The 15,634-nt window shown below is 34.4% G+C and overlaps 1 protein-coding gene across 4 annotated transcripts in view; it reads right to left on the minus strand.

Moving 5' to 3' along the window:
* Positions 1-633: 633 nt before the first annotated feature.
* The window catches only part of Pcdh17 (protocadherin 17), an 87,979-nt gene continuing 72,978 nt past the window's right edge, over positions 634-15,634 (minus strand). For 3 of the 4 annotated variants that reach the window (XM_076930675.1, XM_076930677.1, XM_076930676.1), the window contains 2 exons: positions 15,485-15,568; positions 715-1,541 (listed from right to left, as the gene is read on the minus strand). In XM_076930675.1, the coding sequence (XP_076786790.1) occupies positions 859-1,541; positions 15,485-15,568 (767 nt within the window). In that variant the 3' untranslated portion in view covers positions 715-858. Of the gene's footprint in view, positions 1,542-15,484; positions 15,569-15,634 lie in introns of all 4 variants that reach the window. The other variant, XM_034499167.2, reaches the window with a different exon arrangement.

Consider the following 15,634-nt stretch of genomic DNA (forward strand, 5'->3'; position numbering starts at 1 on the left):
AAAGCAAACTCACTGTTATTTATATCTTTGTTGGACACTAAAATGCTAAATGGACATTTTTAAATTTTCAAAATTTTCTTCTTTAATGAAGTGAACAGGTCTACATGTGTTCAGGACAACACAGACTATATCTTTTTACATTGAACTTTTATATGACATGAGGTGACTTACAAATGACCAAGGGTTTTTGTTGTTTTATCTTTTTTTTTTTTCTGTTTTGTTATTATTACATATTTTTTTTCTTTTGCTTTCTGACTAATGGTATGGAATGGTCTTTGTGTTTCTATGCTTGGCAGGTACTTTATACAGAAAGGTTTACCACAATTATGTGTTAATGTTTGGTGTAGCTTGGACTACTGCAAGGTCTTTTCGGGACTTTCAGTAGAAGCCTGTGATGTCAGCTAGTAGTCCACCACAGATAACAAATATGACCCTGCTTTGTATGGGTTTATAGGTAAACAGTTAAGTCAGCATCGATCTCGTGGGAGGACAGTCTTAGAGTGATCAGAAATACGTTAAGTCTCACACTGCATACCTTCCTAACAGATTGTCAAAAGGTAACTTGTCTCATCCTCCTTTTTTCGTCTTTCCAATTTCTTCTCTCTCTATCTCTCTCTCTCTTTTCTCCTTTCTCCTTAAGCATCATTAATTCTGTCCTAATATAAGTTTGGTCAAAACCATTGTTATTTCTGTAAAAGAAACAGCAGTGAAAAGAACATACTTGTGGGCACTTCAGATGTTCACTAAAAGCCTTTAAGCAGCACTGGTCCTTTGCCATCCCTGTAAAATGGGTTTTCACCGGGAGTGATCATTTTCAAATCAACAGAAGAGACAAGAAAACACCAATGCCTTTTCCTTTCACTTTCTCACAGCGACAGGGTCATTTCCCCGACAGTCCTGCAAGAGCTTATCAATCTCTCTCACAACTTCTTCGGCATCCACAGACTCTCTGCCCAGATCTCTGCTGGAGTGATCAAGCTGCTCCAGGACAGCTCCGATCTCGCTGGAATCCCTACTGGCTCTGGAATGCACATCAGCAAAGACCCTTGCCATCTGCTCAGAAGCCATGAAGGAAGGGTCTCTTGGTTGCTTACTGGGTGACGGATACTGACTGTCAGTGGGCAGGTAGGAGCTGCTTGCTTCTGCTAAGGCCCCCGGTTTTGCTTCACAGCCATCTAGGGAGCCTTTTGTTGAGGCGCAAGGCTCAATGCATGCCTTGGTTGGGCTGCTAGATGCTGAGGGGACCTCTTGGAGGAGAGGGCTCAGGGCACGTTTGGCTTTTAAATAAGGTTTCACATTGGCAATGAGAATAGTGTGCTCTCGCTTGTCTTTTCCAAATGTACAAAAAGTCTTTTTCCCAGTGGGATTCACAGTTTCGTAAGTCTCAGTCTCAACGTTAGCTTCAACTGTGGGTACAAAGAGATTTGTGCGGTAATCTGCATTTTCAGCCTGATTGGCTGCAGGGAACTGTGGCATCCAACACCTATCAGAATGACCAAGCACTCGGCATTCATCTGTGCAGTTAATGCACTCTTCTGGCTCTGCAAAACAAAAGAGAAAACAACAATCTGATCATTAGAGTTTCCTTGCTATTTCTACTTGAGGTTGTGATCAGCTCTCAGTGGGCTTGCTTGACCTCTGCTCTCTTAATTAAAAAGGAAAAGAAAACAATAATTAAAACATTTCAGGATGGTTGCATAAACCTGCTGGTTGAGACAACGGTTTTATTTAAGTCTATTCTCTAGATATTAACAAATTCCCATAGCCTTGGAAGAAGTAAAATGTGGTCATGGGAGAGTGATTCTCAGTGGAATACAGCATCACTGTAACCAGATCCCCTGGGGAATTTAGTCCTTGTTCTTTGTAACCCATCCTGGAGACAGAAACCTTCAAAAAGGATGGTGAGGATTCTTTTTGTTAAATCAAATAACAGGGATCACAAATTTTCATAAGTTCTAAAATACTTTTAAAATATTTGTTCCTTATTTTATTTGCAATTCTTATTTTGGTGGCAGTCATGAAATAAAAGGGTTCCTTTCACATCTGACTTTTTCCCTACTGAGAGTGGCAAATGGAATTTCCTATCACAATGTATTATGAATAAGCTTGTCAAAAGGGCACTTTCCTGTTTTATTATATATGCATGTGGATCTTGTAATCAATTCCCTTCACTTTCAGTTTTTGTGTTTGGTGTAAGTGGGTGAAAATGGCTTACTCAACAGGCAGAGTTCAGAATAATGATACTTCATGATTTCCTACTCTAAACAACAATGTTTTCTCTGAGAACTTGTGCTTCCTTTTTTGCCAATAGACATACAGAGAATCTACATAAAGCATTATTTAATGATTCCTAATTTAAAGATGGTAATGAGGAAACGTGAAGTAAGATGTGTTCTCTGTAATGGTAGCTATGAACTCCCTATTGGCTCCAATATTTTCAACCATGTCTTTGAATTATGACTACACAGTAGTTTGTTTCCTCTGTGAATGGTTGCTTCCCTTTTGTTTAATGGTACATTTTAGATCAGAGACTACTACTAAGGAGAAGAGGATATTTACAATTTACCTCCATGTGATGGGAATAGAATTCCCTGCACATTTAGGAGCCCCAGGGCATTCCTTTTAATTGATGCTAGATGATCCCTACATATATGGTACACTCTACAAGGAAAGAGAAGTCTACAAACAATGCATTTGACATAGGAAACAGCAAATTTAAAATTATTTGTATGATACCTTTTCAAAGTCACAAGAAACATTTAATTTTATACTTAAAGCCCATAGGAAATTTCTCATCAATCATCAACCAAGTATACCCACAAACTACTTTGCCAGAAGAAATTTGAGCCATGAAATAAAGAATATTTTATAAAATGCCAGAGTGGTCCTTGACAAGACAAAATAGTGTGAAATGTCATACCATATATCATTTACACTTGTAAACATTTAAAAGCATTTGGGTTGCTTTTGCACATATGTTAACTTACCATTTTAATCAAATATTTTCCTTAATATTTCCCTTATTAAATTTATTATGTAAAGCAGGAAAGAATCTTGAGAGGTAGTCTGAATTATGCATCAATAGAGCAATGCATACTTTGCCTGGGAACCGGTTAGATGAGACATGAACAACTAGAGAAGAACCTAGAACTCAGATTAAAATATATTTTTAATGTATTTAAGGTTTGGTATGGGGTATTTTTTGTATGCTGTCTGTTCTGAAGAGCATCGTATGGCTTTGTTAATGTTTTGTTTTCTTTGGAGCCAAGCATTTCACATTAAATGATTTACAACCAATACACTCTTTTAGAAACATGCCAACATGGTTTCGTATTTCAGTATTGACTGGACTTCCAGTTCAGCTATTTACATAACCAGCACTGGATGAACGCAACATAGATTTAGGGTCAGAGAAAGAGAAAGACTAATGCAGATCTTAAAAATGTGAATCGACCCTGAATTTGAAACCACCAACATCAAACAAGTGTTTGTGCTTCACTCCTGCACTTCCCCAGATTTTTTATTTGACTCCTTTCTGTCACATCCAGAGAAGCAAATTTTATGTATTGATTATGATACATTACAAGCTCTTCAGCTTGTGATTACACTGTAATTTTGACGCCAGCAGTTCACAGACAGTGAGGAAAATCGAATGGCATTTTTTTTTAAACAGCAGAAACTATGAGCCTAAAGTTAACTGTAACTGCAAAAGTTTAAGGAAGGATTAATGAGCAGAACCTTCCTGAAAGAACTTAATTAAGCAGACAAGTAGGCAGGTATAAAAGGGGACATGATTCTATTCAGGAAAAAAAACTAGCTAGGGAGAAAGTGTTAGGCCAAATGAAACAATTGAAAGTAAGAAAGGAGAGAATAGTAAAAGAAGAGAAGGAAGAAGGAGTGCAGAAGAAGAAAGAAAGGAGCAAGGCAAAGGTAGAGGAATAGAAAGAGAAAGAGGGTGGTTATGAAGGTGAACGTTAAAACATGGTTACATCTACTGAAAGGATAGGAGCCACATGTACCCCATCTATTGTATATTTTTAAATCGCCTCAAATAAGCTAAATATGTGTGATAAAGAAGATAAAGCAAATATTCAATCAAGCATTACAGCTATCAAAGAATATAATCAAGTTGTTCTCTGTGTCTTCAAAAGAATGGATGAGCAAAACACAGAATAGTAAAATTGCAAAAAGCAGAGCTTGTGGACAAAGATTTGATGCTTGTCTTAGACGAGTAGAGAGGCCCTAGGCATTAGAGCTCACAGCAGAGTTGTTCTGACCCAATTTACCTACTCATTTGAGATTACCTAAAAATAATTCTCATTTACTGTCATCCTTGCTTCAAGACAACGTGGTCATCCTTTCAAAGAATGTAATCCTTCCTGGAAAGACAGCAGATCCCTAAAAATATACATGCAACAGAAACTGTGGAATTAAAAAAAAGTCTGAACATTAACAAATAGAGGTTATAGAGTCTGAACTCCTAAGTACCTAATTCAATGAAACACTTCTTGACAACCAAGGAGCTTCAGCCACTTCCTTGTTATTAGAATACATTTTTGGCTGAGTGTGGTAAACATGCCTGTAACCTTATGACTTGAAAGAGTAGGGTAGAGATTCTGAATTTCAGGACGGTCTGGAATGGGATTGTGCACTAGACACACACATACACACACACACACACACACACACACACACACACACACACACACACACCAGCACTTAGGAACTAAGGTTGCAAGTCAGCCAGTTCTGCCTGAGCCACATAGTTAAATTTTGTCTCAAAATGGTGAAAAAAAGAAAGATAGAAATGTAAAGGAAACTCAATACACGACATTTCAATTATCATTTTCATTGTATTGTGAAACCAGTGATTAGGTCAATAACTTAACTATATTTAACTTTAAAATTTCGTAATTAAACACCTAAATAATTGTACTTTTAGCAGTCTTAGTGGAAGGCTATGTATTATTAGCCTTTATATTGAGAGTTTAATCTAGAATATCACTATGTCATTAAACACTCATAGCCATTCTGATGCTCAGTGAGGAGTGTCCTCAGCTACTGTGAACATTAAAATTCAAAGCAAGGAGATTAAAGCCAGGAAGGTTTAGCAAAGAAAAGTGAACCTTTGTCAATTATAGGTAGTTTTGTAAAATTCAGGTGATTCTCCAGAAAGTCACATTTATGTGTGTGTGTGTATGTGTGTGTGTGTGTACACTATAAAGAAAAGCTGTTGAGTAACTAAACACAAACATCTTAATTCAGAGAGAATTTATTTCATTAATTCAGAGAGAATTTATTTCATTTTTCTTTTCTGTCTTGCTCTCGGGCAGAAACATCACAAATCATTAAACCTATTCCTTTTTCTTCAAAGCACTAGACAGCACACCTAAGGAAAAATACTTGGCAACAAACTTGTCACCGCTTAGGAAAGTTGGAGAGGACATCAGAGAAATCTCTCCCCTTAGTTTCAGATTTACATACTACCTCCAAAGTTCACATAGTTTTAACACATAAGGAAAAAGAAGTTTCCAGAAAAAGCAGAGAATTTCCAGCATCAGATATACATGTGTGTTCAGTGTCCCACTCTGATCTACTTAGAAATATATACAGGGAAGTAATAATATCTGTGACACAGATGTTTGAAAATCTGTCTATAAATCAGGGTGTCTGTGAAGAAGTTCTGCAGTGCAGTAGCAGCGGGGAGGGGTATTTAAAACTCTTCTGTGCTTTTTGACTACCAACAAGATGTTTTTTATTTCTGTTTTGTAAACAGCTTTAAATAGGCATAGAGCTTTTCTATTAAGGTAGTGCTTGGTAATGTTTCTTATAACATCCTAAAATTAGAGTCGTTTCTGAGCAGATTATTCTATAAATAGAAGTCCATATTTATTCTCATTTTATTTTATTTTATTTTCTAATTTATCCTTTTCACCAATGTAAGCTTTCATAACACCTATTAGCTGTCTGGAAAAGTGGGACAGGTACTGATCTCTATTTCCAGCTAGCACAGTATCTTTTAAATTTGTTCTATAGTATCTAAGCACAGTATATGTCTCAGATTCTCATCTACTTGATCTTCAGTGTATACATATAAATTTACATATAAGGGTGTACATGCTTCTCTGTGAGCAAAGCAAATTCCAATTTCTTTAAGTATATTCTTATATATCAGGGAAAAATGATCTCTGCCGACTTGGGAATCTTGTCAGAATACAGTTCAACAAACCTAATAAAGCAGGTTTCTTTCAGTAAGTTGGCATGACTTGCAACATCCTGTGAAATGACACGTCTCTAACATAAACAGCGTTTTATTTTTTTCCCTTTTTTGGTTATTATTCACTAACTTCCCTTTGCCATTCTGTAAATCCCAAGAGCTTTTGGTGACAATGTGAGTCACTATAGAGTACTGCGATCTTAATCGTCTATATCCATACAAATTAATTCCAGTTATAACTTTTGAGCCCCTATTTACTAAAATATTTGATAAAAATAAACCTGGTTTTACTTTTTTGCGTATGACTGGAATACAAATTCCACTTTCGGTATCATTCTGAAGCATCTGAAGCTAAGATAGTTTGCCTCAAAAACTATCCTTTTTCCATTCAGTATATAAAACGATCAGTCTGATAACACAGTTGTATTAGAGGTAGGGTTTTGCTTAATGAGGACTCACACTACTGTCTGGTTTATTTTAGACGCTATTTAATAAGTGTGGTATGTGTATTATGCAAGAGAAATGGAGAATGAGAATGGAAAATTACGATGGGGAAAGAACAATCACTTATTACCTAGGCGAGCTCTGATCAGTGCTTCGCTTCTCTGTATTTCTCACTTGAGCACAGGATGCTATATTGTTTACTAATCAAATACTACAACTGATAGGTGGAAGTGAGGTGTCATCTCGCCTTTAGTTTTAATGCATGAAGTAAAATATCTTATTACAATATACTCCTCACAGAAGGTACCTGTTCACACATCATTGATTTAATGGGGAAAAATTCTTCATATTAGGAACAATGAACCTAATTATTTTATAGTGATCATAAATGATAAGAATTTGAAAACATAATTCACAGAACCAAAAAACAACCAAAGAAACACCTGTACTTCATTTGAATGCACAACTAATCTCTCTTCTGGACTTTATTTTAGGTGTGGGATGCTACTATATCTGCTTCAGATAGGCAGAGAGCACATTTTGAAGAGGGGTTATTATAATACCATCAAATAGCCAAACCGTGGCAGCACTGAAGTACCAATTGTCAAGCGTGCACCTGCATTGCACAATGCCTCTAAATGTATTGCTACGGCTGCATTCAGGCCCCAGAAACCACTGGCCTATATCATTCAAGTGAATCCAATTGCAGCTGTGTATTTGGAGCTGCTTGGAGCAGTAGCACTTACTATTCAATGCACCTGCTCACCTTCAGGGATGTTTTTAAGTGTCTGTGACCTCTTGGACATAATAAAATGCCTTTCAGAGTGGAAAGTTTGAATATATATTGATAATATACACATAGTGCCCAGAGATGAAGAAAAGCCTGAGACAAATAGAAATAACGTTTATGTTACAGAACAAGTACAAAACAATAGAAGGAAATTTGATATGGAAGTACTTGGTATATAAAACAATGAGATACTAACCCACATTGTGAAAACGTACAACACAAACATAAGTGTGTCCCACAGCACACTTCTCCAAGATTATCATTTCAAATTTAGTTGTCCTCCTACCCAAGTCTTGTTATATCGGCACAGCTATCACCCAGGGCAGTAGCAGATGCTTGAAAGTGAAGGCACAGCTAAATAGGGCTATCTATTTCCCAACAGGCACCCTTAGGACAACTGCCTTTCAGACTTAGTATTGTACAGTGATACAGGTTTGCATTTGCTTTGAGAAAAGGACTATTGCAGAACCTTCACATGCAAAGCAATGTATCCCAGTGTTCCAAGAAAGAGGTTCTATGGGTGCGTATGGTGGGTGCTTCTTCAATTTGTTTAATGATACCATGTCTAATGATTCTTTATTTATTAATGTATTAAGCAATGCATTAGTTTGTGTCTAGTATTATAATAGGTAGTGGTATACGTTAATTTAGTGACTTTCAAATTCACAAGTTTTTTAAATCCTTGCTCATCCCCAAGAAGCTTAAATTTTGAGAGAGTTTGCAGTAGATTTGAATTCTACATCAAAGAAACAATTAATGAACAACTACATATTGAACTGTATCACAGCAATATCAAGGCATGGAAATCTGGGGAAATGATGTATATGATAATATCATAAAGGAATCTATACAAAATGTGCTATATGATCTTTATTTCAAAAGACTAAATGGCCCTGTAGTGGAGTTTAAACTCCTGTAATGGAGTTTAGGAAGAATAGATTCAGGTAAAGAGTAGAAACAAAAACAATAACCAGATAGAAGTGTACAATTCACAGATCTATGAGAGATTAGCTTTATCAGTTTAAGAATATATGCTGCATCACCAAACAGTAACAAAAAATAAATATAGTAACTGTGTAGGTAAAATTAGCTAGCACCTAAAAATTTCATAGGAAAATTCTTAGTAAGATTAAAAAAACCTCAGTATAGTAGACAATGTTGCACAAAGGTGATTGGGCCATTGACCACATGTCTTGTACAATTCCTCTATTATCTGAGCACTTAATGAGGACGTAATTCAACAGCATTTATGTCCATAAAATGTGTAGATGTACAAAAGAGAATATAGTATCCACATCAGCATGGTTTTCAGAAGGCTTGCATCTTCATTCATTCTATTGCTAACAGTATCATACTTCCCTATTTCCAAAATTATTCTCAGGCATGGTCATTCTTGTCCCAACTTTTGACTACTTAAATTCCACTTTATTTACTCCTATTTACTATTTATTTACTTTATTTACTCCTATTTCAAAAACAATCTTAAAGTCTTTAGGTTCAAATAACTTTTTAAAAAAAAAAATTCAGCATAGATCCAATACAGGTTGTGATTGTGCATCAGATAAATGCTTCTTTTTTCTACTCTAACTACTATTTTCCCTAATTTTCCAAAATCATAAACCATCTTTTATACATGTGACCACATATGTGAAAGAGAAAAAACATTTTTTTGTAAACAACAAAAACTCAACAAGAGAAAGAATAAACAAATAAAATAGAATGTAAATCTCAGAAGTTTTTTCAACATGCAGATGATTTAAATCAATAGGAATAATTAAAGAAATGCCCTATATTTTTTTTCAGAATAAGCATTTCAGTTTCAGGTGACAAAAATATCATGATTTTTCCAAATAATTTTCATGCCCCCTCCCTCATCTTCCCCAAATATTTATCATGGTTACTCTGTTTACCTTCAGAAATGATTATGGTCTTTGAGGAAGAAGATACCACACAAATGAGAACAAGACAGTGTAATAGGAAGGAATGTTAAAATCCAACACCAATTAGTGATCTTCAATAGAAACCATTACGTTACATAATTTAAAACTGTTTATTTATGAACTCATTATGTCAGTTTTCAGACTGAAACAGAACCTACAAGTTATACATAGGAACTCTATTTCTATGATAGATACAGTGCCTAGGGCAACATCAGAGCCACTTGTTAAACACCATGCTTGTATAAAAAAAAAAAAAAAAAAAAAAAACACAGCCTCTAAAGATATCATCTTAAACGATAAAACAAGGAAATCTTTTCTGGAAATATTATTTCACTCTAATTTATAGGTCTGAATTCTTTCCCTTTAAAAAATGATAATCAGTGACACTGCTACTGAAATTAAAAACTATATTTAAATAATCAGCTTGTTATTGTTTTATTGTCAAAATAGTATCTGGGAATGAGTGAGTATCTGGCCCACACTTCAACATGTATAGGTTTCTTTTTTTCTCTCCTAGGAATTTTTGACTGTCTTTTTATTCTTCTATCATCTCTTGTGGCAGTGCTGTGTAAATTGGGCCAGCTTCTTTTGTGTTTGAACTTAGCTGCCTTTGTATTTCACACTTTATCTGAATGCTTCCATCTACATATAAATTAATATCTTCATAATTGTGGGGTCTTCAAAGGGTTAAGAAGCTTTCAGAAGAACCTAATTTATATGCAGTGTAAAACCTATGTTCTGGTATGCAATAGTTCAGAAAAGCTGTTTAGTTTACAAGGACAAATTTAAATTCTAGCAACTTAAATAATTGTGTGAACTCCAGACCAGAGACTATGTAAATTTGCTACTATTCTTTATCCTTCCAGAGGATGCTTTCCTTAGGCCTTTATTGCCTCTGTAAGCTAACCCTATCTCTGATAATGGCACTATTTTAGATGACATGGATGAATACACTTAAGATTCAAGTCATCTTCCTAGCAAAGTGGTAATCCTGTAAGGAAGGTCAATAAAAACATGCCTATTAAGCCAAACTCTGTAAGAAGCAAGCAAGATAGTCTTATTAGTGTCTCTCTCATGCCTGCTATCTGATTTCTTTGGGGAAGTACATCTATTTACCAATTTAAATCCTGTTGTTCAGCTCATTTCTAGCACTTCTTTGTCTTCAATTGCTAGAAACAAGTAAACAGAATCAATGTCATTTTTAGCATTCATAGAAAAAGAGATAAGTCAGAGATAGCTAATCTTACTATTATTTAGGAATCAATCAACACCTTTCAATGAAATATGGCTATTGTAGAGGATGAAATTTTAAGGAAGGTTTTAATTGCTTAGTTTATTTTTTTCAACAATATCCTAAAAGAAACAGAGACAGATAAGGTTTCAGAGGCTAAATTAGATATAATTCCAATTGAGCAGAGAGATGCCCTGCTCACTTTCAGTGTCTCATGTGTGTGTGTTCATATATATATATATTAGAATCTGGAAATATATATGAAAACATACTTTTGGGGAATCAGTTCCTGTAATAATAATTCTTCTCTACTAATGATAAAAACACAATGAAGTGAGCACCATGGGTGTGTTTCCATATGCATGTTCACTCACACAACATATGTAATTCATAAGGAATTCATATTTTTGTTAAATATGCATTGTTTTAAGGAAAACCTTTACATGACAGCATCAAACCAGATAGTATGTAAAGGTTACCTCAGAGTGACATATGGGAAGTTTGAATGTCAACAACTTTAATTTCATTAAAACAAGTTATATATCATGGGCCAGCCGACACCTCCACTAGTGCTGCCAGTGGAATCACATAGTAAAATTGAAGGAACTCTGAGAAAGGAGAGATACATAAAACTTTCCTGTGCTGTTGGTATATTTTCCTGAAGTTGTCTTTTGTTGGTACCTGTAAATACTCTGCAGGTTTATTGGAAGCAGATGTTTTTAACATGCAATGTTGGGTCTTCCCAAGAATGAAAATTTAAGCCAAATCAATAGATTCAATTTCCATGTTCTAGAGTAAATATACTGAAATGTTTCTTGTAATGGACTTTACTGGCAAGGACAAGACATTTTTCTAGTAACAGCTTTATTATTTTGTAATCATTAAAATATACCGAAGAGATGAAGAGTCCAAGAAACAAAGGTCAGGAAACTCAGAAAGCAAAGAGATGTGGCCCGGTGGGCTAGGCTGCTGTGTAACCAAGGGCCAAAAGCTCTGCTCAAGACAATTGCACACATATCACAACCCACACATCAGAAGTTTTCTACCATGGAGTTTTAAATACTTCCTTATCTTAGAGAGCAATTCCTCTGACTTAATTGGTAATTAACCACATCCAGAACAAAGAAGAGAAGATTAAAAGAAAACATATTTTCCCCGAGCAGTAGTACCAGGAAAACAAATTCAAAACAACACGAGAACATAAGTTCTCGTTTAAGTTTCAGACTTGTAATCCAAGTCTAATTTAAAAAAAAAATCATATTGACTTCACAGGCAGATTCATTAGGATGTTGTTTGTTAAGTGAAGCTCATTGGGATTGAGGTTTTAACTGCACTAAAACTGTATGCTCAATCTTAAAATTGATCTGTCCTGCTGCCCAAATTGATATCAAGTAGCTGTTATCTATCTATCTATCTATCCATCTATTTATTTATTTATTATTTAAATTTCCCTGGTCCTGGTACTCACTGAAAGGCCATTTTCACTACTCAGGATTAAAAGTGTTCCATAATCAGTCTTATATAAAGCTTGAGGCACAAGAAAAGAAATTCCTACATGTTAAAATTCTTAACCTCTCTTCCCCTCTCTCTGTCTTTGTCTGTCTGTCTATCTCTCTTTATATAATATATATGTACATATATGTATATGTGTATATAATATATATTATATATATATATATATATATATATATATATATATATATATATATATAATCTGTGTGTTTGTCTGTCATTGTCTCTTTTTCTCTTTGTTTCTGTCTGTTTTTGTCTCTCTTGCTCTCACCTTGTCTCTATTCTCTAGCAGAAATAAAATCTATTTCATATATTACACGGTAGACTAGGAAGTACCAAACATACTGCCTGCAGCCTCAAGCCAATCTTCTTGCATTATCATAAAAACTGCTGCAATCTTTTAGCTAAGGCCTAACATTAGTTTTTAAATAATATTATAAAAATCAAAGTATGGAAAAATACTGAATACAGAGATGGAATCACACTAGGTTTCTGCTCAAAAAAACTAAAATCTTAAATATGAATAGCAATCTATTCTTAACTAAAACCCACCCATGCCTTACATTATAAAGTGCACGTATGTATACTCTTTAGCCTATAATTGTCCCAAATCAAATCCCTAGGCCCACCCAAAAATGGAATAAAATTTTAACTATTATATTTGTTAGTTTTCTATTAAATTGCTTAGTGTTCATTTATTGTATTTATAAAAATATATGTGAGCACAAATGACACAAATCTAGGTATTTGTAGCGTTACTGAAAACAGAAAAATAATATTGGTTAACAGTAGTTGGTAGGTGAGAACTTTCTGCCTATTTTCTTTGGTTTACTGAGTATGCATATTTTATTGAAACTACTGAAAATAAATGTTTTCATATGCACTCTGAAATAAGTGATATATTATTTTGCTTTTAAATTTATGCATACATGACTCATATATTTATTGCCTATAAAACAGAAAAAGTGTTAGACTTATTGTTTGGTATACATGAGAGGGTCTGGCATGTTTTGTTGACATTTAAAATACTGATTTCTCAGTTTCTTGTATAAAATGTGGTCATTTCAGATAAAACTTACATGCATATACCTGCATACTTTAATGATCTTTAGGTTACTGCAAACATCTAAGGCCCTGTATATGCTATGTAAATAGTGATACTAATTTTTGTAGCTAATAATGACAAGAAAAAATGTGCATATTCAACTCAGTTACAATTTTCTTCAGAAATTATTTTACTTGACAGTGGTTGACTATTTCTCTAAAACCTTTGAATACAGGTGGCCAAATGTAAACCACATACATAGTTTATATATGGTAATAGATATTTTATCAGCAAAGTGCTTTTTTATGATTTTATAATGTTAAATCAATTGATATAATATATATGATATCTTTGTTATGGTCAATACAAATATACAGATATTGAGAAAGGATTATATTCAGTAAATCTCCACAATTGTGCTCTAAACTGAACTTTTATTACCTAATGTCTGTTTATAGATGGTATTTGCAAGCTTCACTGTGGTGATTACCTTCATAATTTCAGCAACCAAATGCAAGTATTGAAAATGATACGATAACTTTAAATTTGCTACATAATTACCACTAAATAAATACTACTAAATATAAGGCAAAGATATATTTATGTATTCACTCTCTGGAAACATGATGAAATTCCTATACTAGTTGGGAATGAATGGAAGCATCGGGCCTAAAAGTAAAAACCTAGAACTATCTAGTGGATATAAAGGTAAATTTTGCTCTGCCTAACCAGTTTTGGGTATCTTGGTGCTCAATCACAGCTCACAAGCAGCTCAGAAATTTATACTAATTAGTGACTATACAAAATACAAGTATGTCTTTGAACATGTAGATGCGTACCTGCTAGCACACACAGGAGATGCACTTGAGTAGAAAGCAAATATCAGATCAAGACAGAAATGTACATAAGAAAATAGGGAATAAACTACAGAAATTTGTAATCTGAAAGCTAAAAATGTATTTTCGCATACACACACACACACACACATATATATATATATATACATGTATATACATATGTGCATATATATAAACACTTTAATTTGTACTACATTGAAAAATGAAACTCTCCTTTTCAGCTGGCTAAAATTAATCCCAATTATTTAAGAAAAATTAAGATTTCATATAGATTGTGCATGCATATATGGGTATGCACACAAACTTGAAATTTAAACTTTAGCTTAAAATCTCCAAATGAGAGACAAGTATAATTTTTTCTCACTATGATATTATCCATTTAAGCCTTTTTTTTTCTCATTACATTTAATCTTCAATATCCATTCATTTCCACACGGGAAATAAGGCAACTTTCGTCCATTTCTGGCATAAGTTAAACAACAACAAATAAATATAACAGTGATTTGTAGATTGCCAGGATATGCTTTTATATTTTTTTCAACACAGAAAAAACCTGATATAATCATTTTCTCCAATGACCACGTTTCTCTGTATGCAGAGATTACATCCTTAGAAGGCAATCAAATCTCTGAAATACTTCAAATGATTCAGTAACGGAGAGTATACAAACACAGAATACATATGTAATGAATAGCTAAGGCGTCTTATACTTCTTCCTGCTTTCCACTCAGCTGGATGAGGTACATCAAACCTCAGTGTGCTCAGATTATTTACATCACATCCAGAGCATTTGTTGATAAATTGCATCCACTTCAGAGGACAGTGATGTTGTGTTCTGGCAGCTACTAAAATTCATATGAATTAGATTCTGCCCTGCCTCTAGAAATTTGCATTGGAGTGATGTGTAAAGATTCTTTTATTTTTTTAAGTAATGCACTAAAAGCCTCTAATAAGCTTCCATAAAAGAAACCTTATTGAAGATGACCTGCAACTGGTTGTCCAAAAAACAGAAAACCTGGGGACCTAGTAAACAGTTCTTATGACTGTGACAGTGAAGTACTTTGCTCTACAACAACAATACACAGAACACAAATGTCTCTCTTTCCTGTATAGGCCACTCTGGTGCACCAATTTTTCCCTTGGCAAAACTTATCCTGTCCACAATATGAAACTAGTACAGATAGACTATACATACGAAATGATTGCCACTAAACTAATTTAAGTATAATAAGCAACAGAAACACTGACTTCACACATTATTTATATTCTCACTTCAACTCCGCACACACAGCTCTGCTTGAAATATTAGCAGCAAACCAAGACTATTTTCCCTTTAAAGAAATAAGGTCCACATTTCTTCATGGCAAATGCACAGTCATATAAATGCCATCTTACATGTAATATTCGGATCACAGAGAAGAAAGCTAGCAGATGAAGAAATTGCTCACCTGGAGGAAGCGGATCAACAGACTGAAGTCTAGTAGTGATGGTGTGTAGGGTGAGGATAGCAAAGGAAAGCAAAGTCGGGAATGCTTGAAAAATAAAATATTTTTAGTTAACAAATAGAAAGACCAAGGGGGACAAAAAGGGCCAACTGA

The sequence above is a fragment of the Arvicanthis niloticus genome, chromosome 3, assembly GCF_011762505.2.
Source record: "Arvicanthis niloticus isolate mArvNil1 chromosome 3, mArvNil1.pat.X, whole genome shotgun sequence".
Taxonomy (NCBI): Eukaryota; Metazoa; Chordata; class Mammalia; order Rodentia; family Muridae; genus Arvicanthis; species Arvicanthis niloticus.